The sequence below is a fragment of the Uranotaenia lowii genome, chromosome 3, assembly GCF_029784155.1.
Source record: "Uranotaenia lowii strain MFRU-FL chromosome 3, ASM2978415v1, whole genome shotgun sequence".
NCBI classification, from domain to species: Eukaryota; Metazoa; Arthropoda; class Insecta; order Diptera; family Culicidae; genus Uranotaenia; species Uranotaenia lowii.
The window spans coordinates 361154771-361180917 of NC_073693.1; the positions used below are offsets into that span (position 1 = coordinate 361154771).

A 26147-nucleotide genomic window follows, 5' to 3' on the forward strand; every position below is an offset into this window, starting at 1 on the left:
TCAACTAAATTTTGCCCGGTTTTTGTCCGGTTTTGGATTTGAAAAATTGAAATCCATGCCCGGATTTTGCCAGGTTTTTTTGAAAAAAATGCCCGGAATTGCTAGGCCCGGATGGGAGTGAAAAAAATTCTGGTAACCTTAACCTATACGCCATGCATTCAGTTCATAACAGTTCACACGAAGTCATGTTGTCAGGTATGCAGTTAGTTGCATTGCAGATTGGCCGAACTTTTAATCTTATGAATTAAGCGCATACGTTGGCAGTCTGCGTGCTTCCCATTTCTATAGGATTATGAACAGGACTGTACTTATCATTTTATTGAGAGCTTTGGAGGCGTTCAAAGTCCCGAACGTGTGCGGGACAGGCGCGAGTCCAGGACAAGCTGCTCTCGATCTGGCACACAACGGGCAGAAAAATCTTAGGGTTGCCAGCCAAGGGGGATAAAGAAGACCGGACAACGGTCGAAGTAGACTGACCCCATCGACGGGGGCTGTCGAGTAGAGTGCGTCCGACCCCACGGTTTGAAGCTACAAAGATAAGGCAACATCTTCTGCGTAGCGGATGCCGTGGGTACGCCACGTTCGTGCGTAGGATGCTCCACCTTCGGGGAGTATCCGAGTTGGGTGGTTTCCAACGACAGAAGCTGCGGGGATAAGACTATACCTTCTTCGCAGTTGAAATCGTTGGGAAAGGGAAAGGATTCCACGATCGGGGAATAACCACGGGAAGAGTGGCTCTCGACGCCGGGTGAGCCATTCGAGTCGGAGTAGAATGACGTCTTCGTTGGGAATCATCCGAGTAGTTGCGTTAAATCTGGCGCGTGTGCTGTGACAGGCGCGAGTCTAGGATAAGCTGCTCTCGATCTGGCACACGACGGGCAAGGTGGCGAACCTCGAATCCTGGAGATAAGAGGTCGGGCTTCGAGTCGTTATATAGGAGAGGTCATGCCTCGAACCTCCAGGCGGAGAGGTTTGTGTGGTCAACCCCGAGTCTTTACAATAGGGGGTCGGGTCTCGAGTCGTAACAGGCTCTGTATCAACAAGAGGAAGGGTACAAGTGGTCACCTCGAGTCGTTACGAGGAGAGGTCAGATCTCAAGTCGTTAGAGGAGAGATCGGGCCTTGAATCGTGCAGAGGAGAGGTAAACCTCGAGTCGAAGCGTGGAGGGGTTGGATCTCGAGTCGTTAGAGGAGAGATCAGGCCTCAAGTCGCGCAGAGGAGAGGTTTGTGTGGGAATCTCGAGTCATTGCGAGGAGATGTCGGTTCTCAAGTCGTGAGAGGAGAGTTCAGGCGTCGAGTCATAAGGATGAAAGATTTTGCTGAAAGTGGTCTCGTTAATGAGTATTGCCTTGGAGCGCACTAGCGTGAATAGACCTCCCACTATTGAAGTATAGTGTGCTAAACAGTTCGAGGTGGGAACCAGTTCTGCTGCCCCAGGTGGAGTTTAGAGAGTATACATACACGGAGTATATCATGAGTCTTCCCATTGTACTCATGGACCCAGAGTAGCAAACTGGGGGGACGCAGTGGCTCGCCGTGCCTTGGAATACAATCCGTAAACCGGGATCTATCACCTGTGGTTACCAACTAAAAAAAAGAGCTTTGGAAATCCCTTATGAGCCTGGCATTGAGTCTGTTGGATGGTCAAGGATTTTTTTAAGCCCCCAGTATGTACATAAGAATTTTCAGCGGGAACGACAAACTTTACTGCCAAACCGTCGTAAGGGTTTTCTTTATTCTGAATTGAATGTGATGCTTTCTCAAAATAAAAAAAATCAATATTAAGAGTGTTAGATTTAATATCAGACTTGAAATTCAAAATTTTTATTCGCCGATGGTCAATTGGGTATCAACAAGATACCCGCCATGTGCTGTAGGGCATGAAAAAGATCTGAAATCATTGCTCAACGTGCTGCCGGCACTCCTCTCACGACCACGGCACGACAGACAAACTTTGCAACATTGTCGCCGTATCGATCGATGGCGTCGTTGTCGTCGTCTACACGCGCCGTCGTCGTTTATTCTGTTTCTAAATATCTACTATGTCTGTGGATAGTTAGCTCCCTACCTAGTTTGCAGAATTGCATTAAGCACACAAGCAGCAGCGAGATTGGGATTGAGTCATTCGTAATATTTTCTCCGCTGGGTGCAGTAAAGTTTTCCACATTCGTGATGACCGGCGCAGTTTGGGAGTTTAGCTTGTTGCTGCTGATTGTTGGTAACTTTCAATAAAATCTTGTTTATTTTTTGAAAAATTTTCGTGATTTTTGATTCGTTTACAGTATCAGTCCACGGAGCGTCCGCAGAAGAGGTCAAATGCTTAACCTGTTTCGATCCGGAGGGTTGTTCCAGTAACCACCCGATGGATGTACGGGTGTGTAACGAGGATGAAGTGCGCCGGAACCATTTGATGTTCAAGCTAACGAATCCGAAAGTGTATTCCTCGGCAACGGCTGGTCCGTTCCACTGTTTCGATGTACAAACCAGCGATCATGATCCCGTCAATGGTGTGAAGCGATTCGCCAGCAAGGGTTGTACTTCGGAGGCTGCCGTTAAATCCTTCTGCCAGGGCTGGATCGAACAACTCCAACTGGATCGTTGTGTAACCTGCTCCACCGACGATGGATGTGAAAATGGAGCATCCCAGATTGGGACAGCCGCATCAATGCTTCTTCTCCTTACAGCGGCTTGTTTTGCCCGAAATCTGTTCAACTCATAGATTCCAGTAGCATTAAAAGCGTTTTGCATATAAACTCTTGATATTATTTGTATTTATTTCAAGGAAGTATCACCACACCTTCAAGTCACATCTTCTTAACATGTCTGTGATATTATTTAATTCAGAGAAATATGTATATTTTGGTCACTTTCTGTGATTTCTGCAAAATGACAAAAATGACAAAAATGACAAAAATGACAAAAATGACAAAAATGACAAAAATGACAAAAATGACAAAAATGACAAAAATGACAAAAATGACAAAAATGACAAAAATGACAAAAATGACAAAAATGACAAAAATGACAAAAATGACAAAAATGACAAAAATGACAAAAATGACAAAAATGACAAAAATGACAAAAATGACAAAAATGACAAAAATGACAAAAATGACAAAAATGACAAAAATGACAAAAATGACAAAAATGACAAAAATGACGAAAATGACAAAAATGACAAAAATGACAAAAATGACAAAAATGACAAAAATGACAAAAATGACAAAAATGACAAAAATGACAAAAATGACAAAAATGACAAAAATGACAAAAATGACAAAAATGACAAAAATGACAAAAATGACAAAAATGACAAAAATGACAAAAATGACAAAAATGACAAAAATGACAAAAATGACAAAAATGACAAAAATGACAAAAATGACAAAAATGACAAAAATGACAAAAATGACAAAAATGACAAAAATGACAAAAATGACAAAAATGACAAAAATGACAAAAATGACAAAAATGACAAAAATGACAAAAATGACAAAAATGACAAAAATGACAAAAATGACAAAAATGACAAAAATGACAAAAATGACAAAAATGACAAAAATGACAAAAATGACAAAAATGACAAAAATGACAAAAATGACAAAAATGACAAAAATGACAAAAATGACAAAAATGACAAAAATGACAAAAATGACAAAAATGACAAAAATGACAAAAATGACAAAAATGACAAAAATGACAAAAATGACAAAAATGACAAAAATGACAAAAATGACAAAAATGACAAAAATGACAAAAATGACAAAAATGACAAAAATGACAAAAATGACAAAAATGACAAAAATGACAAAAATGACAAAAATGACAAAAATGACAAAAATGACAAAAATGACAAAAATGACAAAAATGACAAAAATGACAAAAATGACAAAAATGACAAAAATGACAAAAATGACAAAAATGACAAAAATGACAAAAATGACAAAAATGACAAAAATGACAAAAATGACAAAAATGACAAAAATGACAAAAATGACAAAAATGACAAAAATGACAAAAATGACAAAAATGACAAAAATGACAAAAATGACAAAAATGACAAAAATGACAAAAATGACAAAAATGACAAAAATGACAAAAATGACAAAAATGACAAAAATGACAAAAATGACAAAAATGACAAAAATGACAAAAATGACAAAAATGACAAAAATGACAAAAATGACAAAAATGACAAAAATGACAAAAATGACAAAAATGACAAAAATGACAAAAATGACAAAAATGACAAAAATGACAAAAATGACAAAAATGACAAAAATGACAAAAATGACAAAAATGACAAAAATGACAAAAATGACAAAAATGACAAAAATGACAAAAATGACAAAAATGACAAAAATGACAAAAATGACAAAAATGACAAAAATGACAAAAATGACAAAAATGACAAAAATGACAAAAATGACAAAAATGACAAAAATGACAAAAATGACAAAAATGACAAAAATGACAAAAATGACAAAAATGACAAAAATGACAAAAATGACAAAAATGACAAAAATGACAAAAATGACAAAAATGACAAAAATGACAAAAATGACAAAAATGACAAAAATGACAAAAATGACAAAAATGACAAAAATGACAAAAATGACAAAAATGACAAAAATGACAAAAATGACAAAAATGACAAAAATGACAAAAATGACAAAAATGACAAAAATGACAAAAATGACAAAAATGACAAAAATGACAAAAATGACAAAAATGACAAAAATGACAAAAATGACAAAAATGACAAAAATGACAAAAATGACAAAAATGACAAAAATGACAAAAATGACAAAAATGACAAAAATGACAAAAATGACAAAAATGACAAAAATGACAAAAATGACAAAAATGACAAAAATGACAAAAATGACAAAAATGACAAAAATGACAAAAATGACAAAAATGACAAAAATGACAAAAATGACAAAAATGACAAAAATGACAAAAATGACAAAAATGACAAAAATGACAAAAATGACAAAAATGACAAAAATGACAAAAATGACAAAAATGACAAAAATGACAAAAATGACAAAAATGACAAAAATGACAAAAATGACAAAAATGACAAAAATGACAAAAATGACAAAAATGACAAAAATGACAAAAATGACAAAAATGACAAAAATGACAAAAATGACAAAAATGACAAAAATGACAAAAATGACAAAAATGACAAAAATGACAAAAATGACAAAAATGACAAAAATGACAAAAATGACAAAAATGACAAAAATGACAAAAATGACAAAAATGACAAAAATGACAAAAATGACAAAAATGACAAAAATGACAAAAATGACAAAAATGACAAAAATGACAAAAATGACAAAAATGACAAAAATGACAAAAATGACAAAAATGACAAAAATGACAAAAATGACAAAAATGACAAAAATGACAAAAATGACAAAAATGACAAAAATGACAAAAATGACAAAAATGACAAAAATGACAAAAATGACAAAAATGACAAAAATGACAAAAATGACAAAAATGACAAAAATGACAAAAATGACAAAAATGACAAAAATGACAAAAATGACAAAAATGACAAAAATGACAAAAATGACAAAAATGACAAAAATGACAAAAATGACAAAAATGACAAAAATGACAAAAATGACAAAAATGACAAAAATGACAAAAATGACAAAAATGACAAAAATGACAAAAATGACAAAAATGACAAAAATGACAAAAATGACAAAAATGACAAAAATGACAAAAATGACAAAAATGACAAAAATGACAAAAATGACAAAAATGACAAAAATGACAAAAATGACAAAAATGACAAAAATGACAAAAATGACAAAAATGACAAAAATGACAAAAATGACAAAAATGACAAAAATGACAAAAATGACAAAAATGACAAAAATGACAAAAATGACAAAAATGACAAAAATGACAAAAATGACAAAAATGACAAAAATGACAAAAATGACAAAAATGACAAAAATGACAAAAATGACAAAAATGACAAAAATGACAAAAATGACAAAAATGACAAAAATGACAAAAATGACAAAAATGACAAAAATGACAAAAATGACAAAAATGACAAAAATGACAAAAATGACAAAAATGACAAAAATGACAAAAATGACAAAAATGACAAAAATGACAAAAATGACAAAAATGACAAAAATGACAAAAATGACAAAAATGACAAAAATGACAAAAATGACAAAAATGACAAAAATGACAAAAATGACAAAAATGACAAAAATGACAAAAATGACAAAAATGACAAAAATGACAAAAATGACAAAAATGACAAAAATGACAAAAATGACAAAAATGACAAAAATGACAAAAATGACAAAAATGACAAAAATGACAAAAATGACAAAAATGACAAAAATGACAAAAATGACAAAAATGACAAAAATGACAAAAATGACAAAAATGACAAAAATGACAAAAATGACAAAAATGACAAAAATGACAAAAATGACAAAAATGACAAAAATGACAAAAATGACAAAAATGACAAAAATGACAAAAATGACAAAAATGACAAAAATGACAAAAATGACAAAAATGACAAAAATGACAAAAATGACAAAAATGACAAAAATGACAAAAATGACAAAAATGACAAAAATGACAAAAATGACAAAAATGACAAAAATGACAAAAATGACAAAAATGACAAAAATGACAAAAATGACAAAAATGACAAAAATGACAAAAATGACAAAAATGACAAAAATGACAAAAATGACAAAAATGACAAAAATGACAAAAATGACAAAAATGACAAAAATGACAAAAATGACAAAAATGACAAAAATGACAAAAATGACAAAAATGACAAAAATGACAAAAATGACAAAAATGACAAAAATGACAAAAATGACAAAAATGACAAAAATGACAAAAATGACAAAAATGACAAAAATGACAAAAATGACAAAAATGACAAAAATGACAAAAATGACAAAAATGACAAAAATGACAAAAATGACAAAAATGACAAAAATGACAAAAATGACAAAAATGACAAAAATGACAAAAATGACAAAAATGACAAAAATGACAAAAATGACAAAAATGACAAAAATGACAAAAATGACAAAAATGACAAAAATGACAAAAATGACAAAAATGACAAAAATGACAAAAATGACAAAAATGACAAAAATGACAAAAATGACAAAAATGACAAAAATGACAAAAATGACAAAAATGACAAAAATGACAAAAATGACAAAAATGACAAAAATGACAAAAATGACAAAAATGACAAAAATGACAAAAATGACAAAAATGACAAAAATGACAAAAATGACAAAAATGACAAAAATGACAAAAATGACAAAAATGACAAAAATGACAAAAATGACAAAAATGACAAAAATGACAAAAATGACAAAAATGACAAAAATGACAAAAATGACAAAAATGACAAAAATGACAAAAATGACAAAAATGACAAAAATGACAAAAATGACAAAAATGACAAAAATGACAAAAATGACAAAAATGACAAAAATGACAAAAATGACAAAAATGACAAAAATGACAAAAATGACAAAAATGACAAAAATGACAAAAATGACAAAAATGACAAAAATGACAAAAATGACAAAAATGACAAAAATGACAAAAATGACAAAAATGACAAAAATGACAAAAATGACAAAAATGACAAAAATGACAAAAATGACAAAAATGACAAAAATGACAAAAATGACAAAAATGACAAAAATGACAAAAATGACAAAAATGACAAAAATGACAAAAATGACAAAAATGACAAAAATGACAAAAATGACAAAAATGACAAAAATGACAAAAATGACAAAAATGACAAAAATGACAAAAATGACAAAAATGACAAAAATGACAAAAATGACAAAAATGACAAAAATGACAAAAATGACAAAAATGACAAAAATGACAAAAATGACAAAAATGACAAAAATGACAAAAATGACAAAAATGACAAAAATGACAAAAATGACAAAAATGACAAAAATGACAAAAATGACAAAAATGACAAAAATGACAAAAATGACAAAAATGACAAAAATGACAAAAATGACAAAAATGACAAAAATGACAAAAATGACAAAAATGACAAAAATGACAAAAATGACAAAAATGACAAAAATGACAAAAATGACAAAAATGACAAAAATGACAAAAATGACAAAAATGACAAAAATGACAAAAATGACAAAAATGACAAAAATGACAAAAATGACAAAAATGACAAAAATGACAAAAATGACAAAAATGACAAAAATGACAAAAATGACAAAAATGACAAAAATGACAAAAATGACAAAAATGACAAAAATGACAAAAATGACAAAAATGACAAAAATGACAAAAATGACAAAAATGACAAAAATGACAAAAATGACAAAAATGACAAAAATGACAAAAATGACAAAAATGACAAAAATGACAAAAATGACAAAAATGACAAAAATGACAAAAATGACAAAAATGACAAAAATGACAAAAATGACAAAAATGACAAAAATGACAAAAATGACAAAAATGACAAAAATGACAAAAATGACAAAAATGACAAAAATGACAAAAATGACAAAAATGACAAAAATGACAAAAATGACAAAAATGACAAAAATGACAAAAATGACAAAAATGACAAAAATGACAAAAATGACAAAAATGACAAAAATGACAAAAATGACAAAAATGACAAAAATGACAAAAATGACAAAAATGACAAAAATGACAAAAATGACAAAAATGACAAAAATGACAAAAATGACAAAAATGACAAAAATGACAAAAATGACAAAAATGACAAAAATGACAAAAATGACAAAAATGACAAAAATGACAAAAATGACAAAAATGACAAAAATGACAAAAATGACAAAAATGACAAAAATGACAAAAATGACAAAAATGACAAAAATGACAAAAATGACAAAAATGACAAAATTACAAAAATTACAAAAATTACAAAAATGACAAAAATTACAAAAATTACAAAAATTACAAAAATTACAAAAATTACAAAAATGACAAAAATGACAAAAATGACATTTTAGAATTTTTATTTTTGTTTGAGATTCCAATTTCAAGATATAGCTGAGGGATCAAGTCACCCCAAGGATCGTGTATCCTCATTCTTCTTTACAGGTTAAAAATGGGGGTGAGTCACATCGCAATCTGATTTGAAATTTTAAATTTGTTGAAGATTAAGTCAGCTGTGTAACATTAGACTGAGTCGAATTCGGGTCATTTTTAAATTTTTCAAACCCTAGGGTCTAAAAAACTTCGTTTTGGATCAAAATTCTTTCTTTTTTTTGCAGAGATTTCAAGCATCGTTTACATGAGTAAATGTGAACCTATAGGTTTGTATCGGATAATTTAATATTTTGTACTGAAAAATCAACATGATTTTTGTTTCTTCTGTTTAACCGAACCTGCTAATGGATTTTGTGTCAATTTGAAATGTCTCTAAAGGAAATCTTTCGCTGAACAACTTTGTCGAAGACCGTAACTTCGTATCTTTTAAGACAAAAAAGTTATTAGGCGTTGAATGAAGGCATGTCTTTGGGCATTGAAAAACAATAAATTCAATTGACATCACTACTGGGTACCTAGAGAGATATTTCATGAAGTAGTCATGCAATATCTCGTGAGACTCCCAGCAGTGATGTCAATTGATTTTATTGATTTCCAATGGCGAAAGACATACCCCTGTTAAAAAGCTTGTAACGTTTTTCTTAAATAAGATAAAAAGTTACGGCCTTCGACAAAGTTATTCAGCGGAAAAATCTCTTCCGAGGATTTATAAATTGGCACAAGAAGAAACGGAAATCTTGTTGATTTTTAAGTACAAAATATTCAGTTTTCCAATACAAACCTTAAAGTTCAAAGTTACTCATGTAAACGTTATAATGAGTTATGAAACTAAACGAAGCTTTTTATACCCCCGGGTTTGAGAAATTCAAAAATGACCCCAAATCGACTCAGTTTAATGTAACATACCTATCTTTTGAATCCTTAGGCACTATCAACTGAAAATGAAATTGGTTGAAGTGGTTTCCCGGCAGCGCATGTCTCCATTGCGTCACCAAATGCAGCCACATGCTTCCACTTGATGAACGAACATAAGCCTGTTGAAAAAGTACCTCCCAAATACATTGTAACAGCACCCGCCGCAACGGATAAAACCATGCTAGATTGAGGGTAGTTTTTTAGTTCAAGTTCCTATTTGGTTGAAGGAAGTTCTCACTTGTAGTAAAAAACCTGAGGGAGTTCAACAATGCTTGCGTTTATCTTTTGCTGTGCTCTTCTAGTTGGTGAGAGAATTGTAAAAAAAATCAGTTTATAAATCTAACCACGATATTCAACTGGATTTCAGGTTCATCCATTGCCCAATCCAATGAGGTGAAATGTTACACATGCTACGACAAGGGAGATTGTGATAGTAATAAAGGCAGTGTTCAAACCTGCAATGAAGAGCAAGTTACAAAAAATCATAATATGTTAAAAGTTTCGAACCCGGATTTACAAAATGTGGATCCAAAAGGACCATACATTTGTTACGATTATGAAACCAAGGATGTTCCTGTGGATCCTGAAAATCAAGTCAGCTATTATGCCGGAAAAGGGTGCACAACTGTTGCTGTGAAGGATAGTTTCTGCAAAGGTTGGATTGAACAGCTCACTGTTGTGCGCTGTAGAACCTGTGAGACCGATGATGGATGTTCTAGCATGGATGTAACTACAACGACTGCGGGAACAACCTCTTCTGGAACACCATCTGGTGGGACTTCCTCTGCTGGAACTTCTCCTGGTGGAAGTAGCACCACGATCAAACCGACTCCTACTGGGACAACTACTACCGCTGCTCCGGGAAGCTCTTCAAACAGAAATAGTCTCGGGGTGGTTGTACTGCTCTTTGCCAGCGTTTTTTTGATACTTGTTAAGGTGTCACTGTGAAGCTTTGTCTGAACGTAGAAATATAAAACTACTTTTTTCAACGAAAGACTTTATTGTTGGGAAGGGCATTTTGAACATTTTTATCACAAACTGCAAAACGACAGGGGCTAAAGAACTTAATTGTTAGTTCTTTTTCTGGTTGTAAATAGATTTCACTCACTTCAACCATTTTTTTCCTTAAATTTAAACAACATAACTGGTCATACTTTTTATTACTTTTGTTGAAATTGTTCCACCAATAACTAGGTTATTTCAACTAATACAAAAAGAGAACTCTGTCTTTTATCATCGATTTTATGCCGTTTTTTTTCAACCCCGCCTTAAGGCGGTGGTGATTTTTTTTGAAAGAAACTCACGTTGTCGAAGTGTTCTCGTTGGTACATAAATATGAACACGCTGTAGAATGTCGTGCAATCGAAACGTTTGGTCAATGTGTCAAATATAAAACTTTGCTGCAGTTCGATGCGACGCTTTCCGAGTGAGGCTAGAAAACAACCTTTTCCCCTATTATTCTGCGAGGCGAGTGATGTGACACGTTGAATTTCACTCCTTCGTCCTGACTGAAAGAAATGCGTTCAAGATTTAATATCAATTCGGATGAGTACAGAAAACCGACAGCTATAGTTTTTACCCTGGAATGAATCAGCATAACGATGTAAAATAGCGCAAGTCACGTCACGTGACTCGCAGAATAAGCCCAGTGATAGAATTTATAATATGCTTACTGGATTCTCTTCGAGGAAACATCAAGTATCAATGAGATCAAATATGTGTTTGTGTTCGTTCAATATATTTTAAAGATCGAAAAAAAATCATGAAACAAGGATTTCTGAGTCTACAAAAATGGAAAATTTTCGAAAAAAGGCTTCTCCAAACTGTATCTTTTGACAGCTGCTCGTCAAACAGTTTCCAAGTATGGATTGTTAGATCAAGGTGTTTTGAAAAATTCTGCGCAAAAAGTAAGTTAAAATAATGACTAACTTTGGTTGGTATGTTGATTTTAGTGAACCCCGTCTAAAGGCGGGATTCGGTTTTAGAGCTATCGGTTCTCAAGCCCCTGTCGTTCGTTATGCAGTTTTTGTACCTTTTTTAGTTTTTGGTCCAAATTGTCCAAAGTTAAAAATTTTTACCAAAAACTAATGAAATTAGAATCTGTGACGTGGTCGACCAGAGACATTTAAGGCCTCAGTTGAGATTTCAAGCATTAATAAAACTGGGTTGAGCAAGCTAAAGGAGTACAAACCTTTTCAAAACACCTTTCTCACTAAAATGGTAATTTGTTTTTAACCGACTAAAATTAGCAGTCAGTTTTTATGTTGTTAGAAAGTTAAGACCCCATTGGAGATTTTTAAGTAAGAATAAAAGTGGAGTCTCTGGGAATAATATGTTTACACTATTTTTAATTCAATCAATTAAATTTACAAAAAGGAGTTCTGGCCAATCCACGGCATTAGATTTATTTTTCTGGGACAAGAACTGTAGAATTTATTTCATTTCGTTTTAATGGCACTGTTTGAACATTTTTCCCAGCTTTATTGTTAGTCTGCTTGAATTGATTAAATTGCAGTGTATCGGTTTCAATGTTTCATTTTTTTTCCGATGAAACACCTTTTTTTCCAGCAACATAACTATCGAATTGAACTTTTATGCATACCTGTCAGGCGCATTTTCAACGAGCACTTCTCTACAACAAACGTCTCCATGCAAAACAAACGATCATCGTAACCATCGCGGCGTACCGTTTTCCTTCGAGGAAAGCATGGTATATCTAACGAGCCTCTATAAACAAAAGAGACGAAATGTCACGATTGGAATTTTCGATTTTCTGTCAGTGTCATTCCAATCGAGCAAAAGACTTGTCAAACTGGAAAATTTGGAATTGCGAAAGCGGCGGTAGCGAAAGTATTATCATTTATATGTATCTGTAAACAAAGGGTAATCAAAACACAGTTTTTGAATGCTCTATTTCGATTACAAGCTAGATTCTCGAAGACTAATTTCTTGGTTCTTAATTGGTATGTTATGATTTTTTTAAATGATTAATATGTAGGATATTTTTTTATTTTGAGTTTTCATTGTCAGCATAAGATGTTGCCGGATCAGCGGAGTCGAAAGGGAAAGTTTACCAATGAAAGTTGCGGATTCCAGTACAGAATCCCCCGAAAGATGGCAGAATGCAAGCAATTTCTCCCGTTTTTATTTTTTGGTTCAGCCGGGAACCGGAAGAAAAATACATTTTTAAATCCGGGGCAGGTTTTGTTAGAACAAATTTTTGCCAAACACTCCTTGATTGCACTTTTTTAAATTGATGCCAATAACAAAAAATAAACAGCTTAGTTAAAACAACAGAGACCAAAATCCACTTCCGAAAAAAAATAAACGTAACCAAAATTTAAGTCATGTGAAGTTTGAAGCAAAGCAGTGCTGCGCTCAAATGAAAGCAGGGTTGCTAAATGATTTATTCTTAAAAGGATCAGATTGCGTCTCTTTTGTTTTTATTACAGGCTCTTTAGGTATATCGAGTACCCGTTTTTCATGTAGATCAAACTAGGCCATGCTTTTGCGGGAAAATATGTTTTAGTCATTTCATTTCCAATTTTCAACTCGTCAAGATGCTTTAGGGTCCGAAAAGTCCGGAATGAAACTCCTGCTCGTCTTCGCTTTGCTCCTGTTGATTGGTAAGTTTGAGTTTTGCGGTATCGGAGGTCAATTCTATGAGTTTCAATCAATATTTTCTTTTCGTGTTGGATTCTCGTGACCCGCAGTATCAACATTGGGGCAAGATGAGCCACCTCCACCTCCCCCAAAACCACCACCGAAGCCTCCTCCAAAGCCTCCTCCACCAAAGCCACCAGGAGGAGGTGGTGCTCCAGCACCAGATCCAGACGCAGCATGTCTAACCAGCATTGTTCAAGTTTATCTTCTGCTGGCAGGGATTACGTGCACCGTCCTGAATGTCATTAACGCTGCTGCTTGATTGTCATGGAATTAGTGTCCAGCTAGAGTATCCCTACCATATTTGAGGCAATCTGCGTTTGTTGTAGTAATAAAAAAAAATAAAATAATTTCTTACTATGCATTTGGAAAGACAACGAGATTTCCCTATCATGAAAAAAGAGTCCACTAAATTCCAGTTGTCGTACAGAATGAGTTTGCCTAAACCATAGTCTAAAGGGTAAAATAATCAAGATTATGTTGCTTTATTCTACAAATTTCTCGTTCAACGTATAAGGTCAATAATTTTTCCGCACCCTATGCTCCAGTTGGTCAAGGCGTTGGTGTAATATTTAAACTGATTTTCGAATCATACCATCAGTGGCGGACCTGACCGATTCTGATTCAAATTCAGAGTCTAATAAATATCCGAAAAATTTAGAACACCGATAAGAGAAACGTAACCATCGAATCGTACTTTATGAAATATGCTCATCATGGCCAAGGTTTATAGAAACGTAAGGTTCTCCAGCTTTCACAGTAAGTAAATATTAAGGCGATGTGTGAGCAGGGCGTTCTCAGCTGTTCTGTGTTAACACCAATATGGTACAAAGAAGGAGATGAACAAACATGTACACCCTTATTCTCGTTTACGATCGAATGACATTCGTTCGAAAGTAAGGCAAATTCGTATTCTTGATTTCGTTCGAACGAATGAGAACTGTCCGATCTTTCGAACATAGTTGCATTCCCGTTTTCGTTCGAACGTTTTTGCTTTATTGGCTGACAAACGCGAGTCTGTTGCTTCGAACCATGATCGTTTTAAAGCACTTGGCGAATTTGGACACCGATATTGGGATTCAAAAGGAGTTTTAAATAAACAATATTGCTGTGAGCCAATGCCACGCAATTGTACTCTTCAAAATAATAAAATTGAAAGGAAGGAAAAAAAATATTCTTAGTTTTATAATAAAACAACAACCACGAGTCTGTTTCGAATCCTGGACATTCAAGGAAAAAGTCAGTAAAGTTGGACGGTTAGGGAAAGATAAGTTGTTCAAAATAATAATTTTTTTTTTTTGTTTTACCATAATTGTGGAATCTAATAGGTATATCTGGTCTACCAAATTTTCCCTCTTTCTCACGACGGGTGGGATTTTAGGAATCGGCAGCGAAAGCACTATTAACATCACCACTGGCTGGCAAAGGAAACAAATTTTTGCGCTTGGAAACAACCAACTACTGTCTTGGCCATCCAGGAAACCGCTTCGGTAACAACTGCTCTTGAAGCTTCTAACGGTGCTGCTGAAATCAATCCCTGTTGATTTTTGCTTCGAGGACACTTGCGGTAGCTCATCGAAGGGTAAGGCCTACACGCTCGTTTTGATTAAACCATTTAGGATTAGAAAATAACCATTTTTTGGCTTTAGCCCAAAAACTACCAACATGGTTATTTTTCAAGAATTTTTCATTTTTAAATTTCAACCATTTTATTAGTTCTCGAGCATTAACCACAAAATGTTTGAAAAATATTGTGTTTCTATCGTAGCCATTTTGAAATAATTGATGTGACTGACAAACACGTTTTGAAGAAAATCTTTTATTCCGTCGAAGTTAATCGAGTTCTCCATTAAATCGGTCCTAGTATTTACGGAAGACATCGATTGTGTTGGTAATGACAAAAGGTAATCAATTTAATATTAATTATCGGCATATAAATATTCCATCCTAACAAAAAACAAAAAATAATTTTAGGACACCAATTAGACGATCGCTTTTGAAATCCCAAAATGGAATTCCAGAATCAGCATCAAGTTGAAGGAGCCGCTTGCTACCGGATCATCTTCTTCAGCCACAGCCCACAGCGAACGAAAGTTGTAAAAGCACCGTCCTCGCACCATCTGGAAGCGGTCCTTCGCACAATTTAGATAAGTGAAATATCACGAAAAAGATAACCCGTATTACACTCCCCGTAAGTTCTAATATTTTTTTTAAATAATTTTAAATGTAGACTTCCAAGGAGAAAAGGCTGATGAAGAATTTTCGTTTTAGAATTTCTATTATTGCGATGAGGAATTGAGAGATACTCGACCGTTTTTTTCACCATCCTGATGGAGCTAGACCGGGCTGGACTGCATTGAAAACATCACCCGCCGGTCATAAATTATCCACTCAACCCCTCGTGAACGAACAGCCTGGAGACAGTGATATTTTGGCCGTCTTCGGATCTACAAAATGTCTCCAAAGCATATGGGTATGAGATTACCACTTCCGGCGGTGTCCGGCACCGAGGTAAGGTTAGTTTTTCATTTGAATTCGGTAGGGATCGTGGGGAGAAATCACTTTTGTTGCTTTTGAAGCTACCGGATGTTTCGGCCTTGGTTTTAGCCTAATGCTAGGTTGCAGTCCTTTAAATTTTCCTGCTTCCGCTCAATTCTTGTGCTCAAATATCATCTACCTATGAATAAAATTTATATGGCAAATACTATATACATAAGCACAGCAATACAAGAAATAAAATGAACTACATATTTGAAAACCGTGTTTCCTTAATTTTGCCGATAGTTTTTTAATACGTTCAATCCCGCAATATTGCTCTTTGAATTACGGTTTTAAAATAACCATTTGCTTACTTATCCGCTGAACGCCCTTATGTTTAAAAAATAACCATATTCGAACTTCTCCCCGAAAAGTCATTTTATGACTTCTCATGGAGAACTCATAAAATGACATTTCCCGGGAAAAGGTCAAAAATGGTTATTTTTGAAACATAAATGGTTTAATAATTTCTAGCGTGTATAGGATTTCTACTGTCGTTAATTGCTGCTGGTAACAACGATGAAAACTATTCGTTACCGGAATCAGCTCCATCTGCTCTACTTTTCTGGCCCCCTCCTGCTGAGTGAAGACTTTCGACCCGTTCCTCCTGTTGTGTTGACCATAACGACCGATTCTCGGCTGTGTTCCGACCAGTTTGATAAAATTTCACATCATGACAAGAAACAAGTTGTTTACTACAAATTTTCTGACGAGAAACGTCATTTTGGCAAATCCGGGTGCTTTGATTTTTCGAACATCATCTGGTAACACCAACATCGAACGTATCGCGTTCGAACGAAAACAAGAATAGCTATTTCGAATTCGATCGAAAGTATCCGTTCGAACGAAAGTCAGATACGCCGTAAACGAGAATAAGGGTGGTAGACTATTACAGAACTCGTTATTCAAAAATTAAAAAGGTAAACAAAGACTACGTCACTTGCCAGGATGTTTATGTATCGTAGGCGAGAATCGTAAACAGCAGTTGGCAATGATTTTTTTCTCTAGTTTTCTCTGGTACAGCGATGATGGTTGTTTGTTTAAAAATGCAACGGACGTCACGAATTGTCTTGGTTACAATGTTTACAAAAAAACCTTTTACTAACACTTAGCACGGGGTTTCCACAGGTTGCGTTAACACCTCCTATATATTATACACACACCACACATACACCTTGATCATGACCATGACTTTAACCAAGTTTAACCGTTCACAAATAACTTTTTCCTCATTTTTAATGTAGGTTTATTTATTTTTGGTATCATTTACGAATGTACCTATCGAGGGTGAGGTACCTCAAAAGTTGATTCGTAGCTGGCACTGTGGCCCATTTTCTTGGCCGCGCCACTATGGGGTTTGAGACGGCAGAAAGTCAAAAATTAACTTCATCGTAATGGTGTTTGCTATACACCAGTTTGTGGCTTTATATTTAACTAAGATAACCTCAATTTTTCAGATCATTATCATAAGCACTTATCGTTTCACAGACATCAGACTTAGAATATTTTGAAAAATATACTTTAGATCCAATAATATTCAAATCAAATTTTCTCCTTTAAATGAAATGCTACACCAACTTCCAATACATCGTTGGAAAGCTTAATTTTTAAGCTTCTTTTTGAAATATTTTTCATTTTTACACGGTAAACAAAAAAGTGTGAAAAACGAGTAATTTTATGATTTACTCAAAGGGTTTACACATTTTGGTCTCTAAGAAAAAAGCCTTACGTTTCTCAAAACTTTTTTTGACTTTTTAGCATAGCTAATGGTCTAATAATTCGAATGCAAAAGAAAAAAGTTGCATATATTTGCATCCTTCAAAGTTATAATAAAAACAAAAAATGGGTAATTTTTAACCATTTTGGAAAAATAGTATGTTTTATGTTAAACATCATTAAGCAAACATTGTTCATAACGTGCAGGAAGATGATTGTAATTGATTGTGACCAAAAGTTACGATAGAATTTTGATATCTGAAGAAATAACTGAGATTTTATAAAAACTACTTATTTCCTAAAAATTATAAAATTTCTATACTCTATTTTTTTGCGTGTACTCTTAAATTCTTCATACAAAACTGAATAATATTGAACAAAAATACCCTAAGTGGTTTTGCTTTAATCTCTCAAATATTTTTTGTGAACACAGAACTTAAAAATATGCACGCGTTTCCGAAATAAGTTAATTTAAACAATTATTGTTTCAAAACTACACTATGCATTTTTACGAGTTAATATTCCAATTTTATTGTCCTTTCTGAGCACACATGTAAAACCAAAGCCGAAAATAGTTTATATTGGGTTTCGAATGTAAACAACTCATTTCATCTTCAAAAAAGTTCATAAATAGCAAAAATATACTTTTTGCCGCCTCATTGTATGGGGCTGTCCCATAATGCGCGCGTGAGGTGACGATAGACGAGTCACCTGCGTCACTCGATTCCAGCTGGGGCAGGAAGACTGAATAAAAAAAAAAGAAAAAAGTTCTTTAAACGTCAAATTGCTTTGATCAATCCACCGACCAGTGATTTAACTTTCTAACAAATAGATTTTCAATTTACTTTCTCAATGCTTGATGCTTGTCTTGATCTGATACATTCTTGCAGGTTAATGCGTGTTAATTCGCTCAAATTTCGTTGCAGTTTTTTAAGGTGATAAATAATAATTGTTCGATTAATGGTTGTTCTCAAAAAAGTTGATATAACAGAATTAAATTTTTGGTAGATCCCATGTATCGAACATTTTTATATAGTTTAAAATGGGGCTTATTCTACGACTCGAGTGATTTGACTCATCAAGTTCTTCGTCCCGACTCCAGTAAATGCTTCAGGAAAGAAACTTGAGTTCCGATAAGCTCTGAAGACTAATATCAGCTCATCTGAACGAAAAATTCGAGCCTAGGCCTAGAGAGACTATTTAAGCCAGCAAAATGATATGAAATTTCCTAAGTCACGTCACGCGAATCGTAGAATAAGCTCCATTTTCACGAAAGAGTTGGCAGCTGGTGTATTCGATTTCGATGTTTACTTTTGAATTTGTAATCAGCTCAGAAGACCTCAATTCAGCTTCCAAAAAACTGAGTTACATGACTCGCTATACGAAATTTAAATTGAAAGGATTACAAATCTTTTCGAAAATTACTGACTTTTTGCCGAACAGTAAAAAACGATACAAAAGCGATGCAGCGAATTTCAGTCTTCCTCCCCTAGGATTCCAGAAGTCGCAAGTCGAAGAGTCCCTTGACGATAAGGTGACCCTACTATCGTCACCACACGCGCGGCAGAGAAAGGGCCTGTTTCTCGTCAAAAAACGGCTCGATAGAATGATAGAATTTGAACTTTTACGCAGGTTAATGCAAATGGTTTATTCGAGCTTATAAACCTGCCATCTGTGGTACAGTTCAATTTTTTTACAAGGCAAATTCAATATAAAAAATACGAGACAAACCTAAGCAAGAAATACTCAAAAGTTATTTTAATTTTTTGTTCATAAAAAAGGATAATTCGTTTTCTTCCCAAACGCCTAGATTAAAAGTATTTTTTAAATATTTTTTTATTATCTTGACAAATGCAGAGAATCGCAGAGCCCTACCAATAAACACTTGTCACTTCATCAGAAATCATGATATGGTGGGGACTTATAACATTCTTGAATACTACTCTCGCTTCCATGACAATCAAGCAGCAGCATTGATGACATTCAAAACGGTGCACGTAATCCCTGCCAGCAGAAGATAAACTTGAACATTGCTGGTTAGACATGCTGCGTCTGGATCTGGTGCTGGAGCACCACCTCCTCCTGGTGGCTTTGGTGGAGGCTTTGGAGGAGGCTTCGGTGGTGGTTTGGGGGGAGGTGGAGGTGGCTCATCTTGCCCCAATGTTGATACTGCGGGTCACGAGAATCCAACACGAAAAGAAAATATTGATTGAAAATCATTGGATTGACCTCCGGTACCGCACAACTCAAACTTACCAATCAACAGGAGCAAAGCGAAGACGAGCAGGAGTTTCATTCCGGACTTTTCGGACCCTTAAGCATCTTGACGAGTTGCAAAATGGAAATGGAATGACTCAAACATTTTTTCCACAAATTCATGGCCTAGTTTGATCTACAAAAAGACGGGTACATTAACCAAACACGTGCTTGCTTAAACGTTATAGAACAATACGACACTTTTTCTATGAAGGTCTCAAAACATGGGTCCAGAATACGTTTACAATATTTAATAGATAGGTGTATCATGCTTTCTCGAAGGAAAACGACGCACCGCGATGCTTACGATGGTCGTTTGTATTAAAGAGCGACGTTTGTAGTCGAGCAGTGCTCGATGATAATGCGCCTGACAGGTATGCAAAAAAAGTGCTATTAGACAGTTATTTGGCTGGAAAAAGTTCGATGATTCTTTTCTTTTCATCTGAAGGGAAGAATGGAGATATTTGTTTATTTTTTCAAATTTTTATCATATCTTTTTGGAATTTTTTTTGTCATCTATTGTATTTTCTGACAGCGTTTAAATTATCAGAAAAAATCATGATCATTTAAAAATAGAACATTAAAAAAAAAACTGAGATCAGATCATCAGATTCTAACGATTCTTAATCCAAGTTAGTTTTTTGCTATCCTCAATCTAGAACTTTAAAATAATCTTGAAAAATCCTGAAACAAATTTAATGCATTTGGGCATGTTCACAAGTTTCAATCTGATGATGTTGAAAGTCAAGCTTCAAAAGGTCATTCGGTATTCTGGCCATCGGCATGAAAAATTCGAGCACTATACAGGGTGGCTTCGTGGAAGTGTTACACTTTGTTTATTGCATACAACTCAAACTATTTCAAAATCGTCTATAAGTAGTAAAATTACAAACTAAGCACTATAGTTAAAAAAAATTCACGACACTATCAATAGCTTATCAATTGCTTTAGTAATTTCCTTTTTGTCGATGTCCTTCCCGAAACCATCACAGATGACATAACTTGGTATCGCTAAACTGCTTTTTAGTGGCTAATCACTAAAACATGTCCCATAAACAATGTCATTTTGCTTGTTCGATGTTGCTTCCAGCCAGAGTTGACAATTTTTCGTCCGAAAAAAAAAGTTGTGACCTGCGTTCGTCTTACTCAAGTAAGACACACCGGGGTGAGTGTGGACGGTTTTCGTATAGTTCAATTTTAAAAAATCATTTAAAACCCAGCAGTGGATCAATTTTGATAAAATTATGTTCATTATGATGCAGAACATGTAGTTTACAAATGCTGAAGCGATGAGCTTGATAGAAGCAAAGCGAGAAAAGTTATTACGAAAATTGTTATCGACTTACCCCGCTTTATGGAAAAGTGTGGACGATAGATTTTCACTTTGATTTCTTAGGGAATTTTCAACAAATTTGTGTATTCTTGGTTGAATACGTTACTTTATTGTTCGAACCGTCCAACATTTTGAAAAAAAAGCTCATGGTAATATTAGTATGGCATTCTTCAATGATTATTGTGTGTAATTTATGTTGCAACACATGAGATCCGATTTTATAGAAAAAATATAGGTACTTAAGTATTCCAGAACAAATTAGTACTTTACCAAACTTTTCATGATGCGAAATAGAGTGTCCATTAGACTGGCCCAAATTTGGATGGGATAATTGGTGCATTTAGGTGAAAAAATAACTTTCTGAAAGTTTCAGGTCATTTGACAGAAGCACGAGCTAGCGCACAGGACCTGAAATTTGTATGGAGATTTTCGGAAAAATGTATGGAAAATCGACATACTTTCACTCATTGTGTTCTAAAATTTGTTTCCAGTATGCTAGAAAGCTCAAAATTTCAAGAATTGTAGTTCAAACAATGATAAACAAGTTTGTAGAAGGTTGTGACGCGAAACGAGTTGACTTTGATGAATTATCCGCAATTGAATGTGTGATTTTATTGATTACCAATGTAGTATAGTCTAGTCTAGTGTAGGGTTACTATAGGTACTCTTTTAAGAGTACATGTACTCTTTTTCGATCGGGAAACGGGCGAACTCTTCTTTTTGTGAATTTATACGAAATGTACTCTTTTTTGATGCGAGCCATTTAATAAGAAGAATGAACTTGTTTGTTTTAGTTAATGAAGTGTGTTTACCACATCTTATACAAGAAAAAGGAAAGAGATACAACTTACACAAACTTTCAATAACTTACCTAAATATCCCGTATTTATGAAGGCATCTTTGAATTGTTATTTAAAAACGCGAAATAAGCGCCATTGAATATGTTTTAATCCCAGTTTTCAAAGAGCACAAAAGCAATAAACTCAAATGCTTTTAGCGCACAAATCTAATATATTGTTTGTTCAAAGGAAATATACGCACCTAATTTTTTAATCAGGTATTTCATCCTGTTTGGTGTGGTTTTTCAGCATAACATCAAATACTAATTTTCCTTTGAAAAATCCAAAAAGTTATATTCAGTCCCTTATATTTCTCTTTTCATTAATTGAAAGAAAAATTAAAAGAAAAAAAATTAAAATTATCTTATACGTCATTCCTAAGCTTTCCAGAAAATTTTCTAAACGTATGTGAGCGATATCCGGGCAAATCAGACAAAAATCCAAGCTTATCCTATGAAAAGCCAAGAGAAAAAACGAAAAATGAACACATGAAAAATAATTCTTTATTGAGTCACATCAGCGGTGTTTAACTCAAATTTCCAAAATAATGTTTGCACGTGTATTTCGATGACATAAGCTCAAAAAATCATACATTGTGTAAAAAAAGTAGTTTCGGTTTGAATTTTGCTTAGATTTTGGATACATTCTGGCATTTTTATTAGTATTTGGGCAAAAAGGCCGGGCTTTTTCCTTTTTTGTCTTTGAAAATGCAGTCAATCTGGAATGCTTAGTCATACCTATTACTCCAAACAAATTGGCAGTATTTGAATGACTCTAAACAGCTCTGTTTTTTAATTTTATAAAGTTTTCTTTACTCTTTTGGATTTTTTTTCCTTGTACTCTTTTTAGCATTGCGAGATATGGTAACCCTAGTCTAGTGTCCATTTCCCGGCCATTTTCCCGTTCCCGGGAATGCTCGGTATCCCGGGAAATATTCAGAAACATGTAAAATATACGCACTTCGATTTAAATATACATAGCTTATCGACCCTTACTTGCATGCAAGCCCATAATTTGTTCAAAATTGTACTCTAAATAATGTTTTTTAACTTATTTTTAATCTAATTAATCAAATTGTTTTCAACAAAGATAAATTAAAAACAGTCAAACGAACAATAAAATAACCTGAATAAGTCAAATGAAGAATTCATTCATGCAATTAGGTGTTAACAAAAAAAATCTGTGTATTTGTTTGATTATTCCAACTTTTTTTCGTTTTTCTGAACATTTTAAATATTTGTTCTTCATTTTTAAGCTTTGAAATTCATCTGGATTTCAAAGCCAGAGGGAACAAGTGCATAAATGTTTCTTTCGAGAAATCACAATGCCTGCCTACCTGCTGCGCGATTTTTCATATATTTTTCGAAGTGTTGTGGGTTTTCGATCAATGAAAACGATGTGGGAATACATATATTCTTTTTAAACCTATCCATTTGAATGAATAAAAAAATGCACCGAATGGCTGCAAAATGTCTACTGCCACAGGAATCGGCATATTCTCAATGAGTTTTGTATGCCTTCAAAAAGAACAATAAGGATGGTTTCAGAGGCTATCAGGCTTTTCCAGAGAAATAATATCATACATATCATACATTTTCAAATTCTCGGGAATTCTCGCCCGAGAAATCCCTGGACAGACACTCTAATCCGAATGCAAAATTGTATTGGATGAAAAAATGTTTCTGAATCAAGTCTGTATAAAGCCTCCCACACTTACCCAAGGTAGGGCGTGGCGACAAAATTTTAGTTTTTTTGCAAATAAACTCTTTTTTCTTCATTTTTAACCGCCGTTTTTTTCTAACTGGTTGTTTAGAATGCAAAGATAGTTTCAATGTAGAATTTTTCGCCAAGAGCCAGCTAGTTTTCGAGAAATTTGCAATTGAAAAAGATGCACATCAACTCGACATCGTTGTTGAAGATAAAAAATTCCCAAAAAGTCGCTGTAAACATCCGTTATTGTCGGAATCGTATCTTTTTCACAGTTATTGGAAAGATTATAAGTAAATTGAACATTCTGCATTAAAAGTTTGAAAGAATGATGCACAATATTGTATTGCTTTAATAGCCATCGTCCGAACTTACCCCGGTGTACCTTGCTTAATTTTCCTACTTATTGATGATATTAAAATTGATTTCGAAGAGAATAACTAACAAATGGTTTGAGTTTTATGCAATGAACAAAGTGTAGTTATCACTTTCACGTTGCCACCCTGTACACACTGGGCTACTTGCGAGCCTCTTCTAACGGCGCGATTTTATTTGCTTGGAGCTTGTTAGATCTTGGAAAGTACTTATCGTGTATCCAATATCATTGATTAGAAATTAAATAAAAGTATTTAGATAGGGTAGGTGTACCCTCCTCCGTCGTATCCTTCTGATTCGTCGCAATTCATGAATGCATGTTTTAGAGCCGAGAAATCACTTTCCACTTTGTCCATGTTGCACATTTTGGCGACCGTGCCAGGACGTTTTTTAACATATTTTGGTAGACCAATCAGTGGCGTAGTATTCTTTTCGTTCACCTGTGGAGGGTTGTCAATTGCAAATAAGCCTGCAAATGAGATCACCCACCGGAGAAAAAAAAAAAAAACACGTGGAGTTTTGCAGAGGAGTGAAAACAGACCAGTGTTGCTAGTTTTAAATATTGTGAGTATATATCATTGGGGAAAAACAAAATTAGAATTGTATTTCGAAAAGGCGAGTTGAGAGGACAGCCTTGTTATTGCGAGTTGGGAGGACCGCAATGGACGAAAACAGCGCGTTGAGAGGACAGCTGTGTAAAGATACGATAAAGGCGAGTTGAGAGGACAGCCTTGTTATTGCGAGTTGGGAGGACCGCAATGGACATAAACAGCGTGTTAAGAGGACAGCTGTGTAAAAATACGATAAAGGCGAGTTGAGAGGACAGCCTTGTTATTGCGAGTTGGGAGGACCGCAATGGACATAAACAGCGTGTTAAGAGGACAGCTGTGTAAAGATACAAAAAAGGCGAGTTGAGAGGACAGCCTTGTTAATGCGAGTTGGGAGGACCGCAATGGACATAAACAGCGTGTAAAGAGGACAGCTGTGTAAAAATACGATAAAGGCGAGTTGAGAGGACAGCCTTGTTATTGCGAGTTAGGAGGACCGCAATGAACAAAAACAGCGTGTTGAAAGAACACCTGTGTAAAGATACAAAAAAAGGCGAGTTGAGAGGACAGTCTTGTTATTGCGAGTTAGGAGGACCGCAATGAACAAAGACAGCGTGTTGAGAGGATCGCTGTTTAAGAAATAGACAAGTTGAGAAGAAAGCCTAGTCAATGCTATTAAGGAGTACTGCAAATAAGGACTGCGTGTTGAAAGAATAGCTACATAAGAAAAATAGGCGTGTTTGGGGATAAAGCCTCTTGATTGCGAGTTTTGAGGATCGCAAAAAAAAAAGGACAGTTGTAAGAGGGAAACGACCAATTGAGAAGACAATTTTACCAGCGGGAAAAATTCAAGCTAAGAGAATATCTAAGTGAGTGCGTGTTGGAAGAACCGCAAGAAGACAGGCATATTTAAATAAATGCTGTAAAATGGCATGTTAAGAATACATCCTAGTGATTGCGAGTTGGGAGTTCCACAAATACATCAATAAAATCCTATAAAAGTAGGTAAAGGAGGCTTATTGAAAAAGATAACTTCGACGAAATAAAAGCGCGTCATGAGCCTCAATGCAAAAGAAATCAGAATGAATAGCGACGATTATAATCGCAAAACCAAACGAAAAAGAAAACACATTAAGATGAAATCTGCAATTCCTC

The 26147-nt window shown here is 34.1% G+C and overlaps 3 protein-coding genes across 3 annotated transcripts; 2 read left to right on the forward strand and 1 right to left on the reverse strand.

Annotated features, from left to right (window-relative positions):
• The first annotated feature begins 2059 nt into the window (after nt 1-2059).
• On the forward strand, nt 2060-2760 carry LOC129754553 (uncharacterized). The gene is made up of 2 exons (XM_055750695.1): nt 2060-2218; nt 2283-2760. The coding sequence occupies exons 1-2, from the start codon at nt 2173-2175 to the stop codon at nt 2717-2719; spliced, it is 483 nt and encodes a 160-aa protein (XP_055606670.1). The 5' UTR covers nt 2060-2172; the 3' UTR covers nt 2720-2760.
• Nucleotides 2761-10176: 7416 nt separating this feature from the next.
• On the forward strand, nt 10177-11011 carry LOC129754554 (uncharacterized). Its single transcript, XM_055750696.1, has 2 exons — nt 10177-10322; nt 10385-11011. Exons 1-2 carry the CDS (start codon nt 10286-10288, stop codon nt 10963-10965), a joined length of 618 nt encoding a protein of 205 aa, XP_055606671.1. The 5' UTR covers nt 10177-10285; the 3' UTR covers nt 10966-11011.
• An 8669-nt stretch (nt 11012-19680) lies between these two features.
• LOC129754559 (uncharacterized proline-rich protein-like) lies at nt 19681-20308 on the reverse strand. Its single transcript, XM_055750701.1, has 2 exons — nt 20191-20308; nt 19681-20103 (listed from the first exon to the last, which is right to left on the reverse strand). The coding sequence occupies exons 1-2, from the start codon at nt 20228-20230 to the stop codon at nt 19895-19897; spliced, it is 249 nt and encodes an 82-aa protein (XP_055606676.1). The 5' UTR covers nt 20231-20308; the 3' UTR covers nt 19681-19894.
• Nucleotides 20309-26147: the final 5839 nt, after the last annotated feature.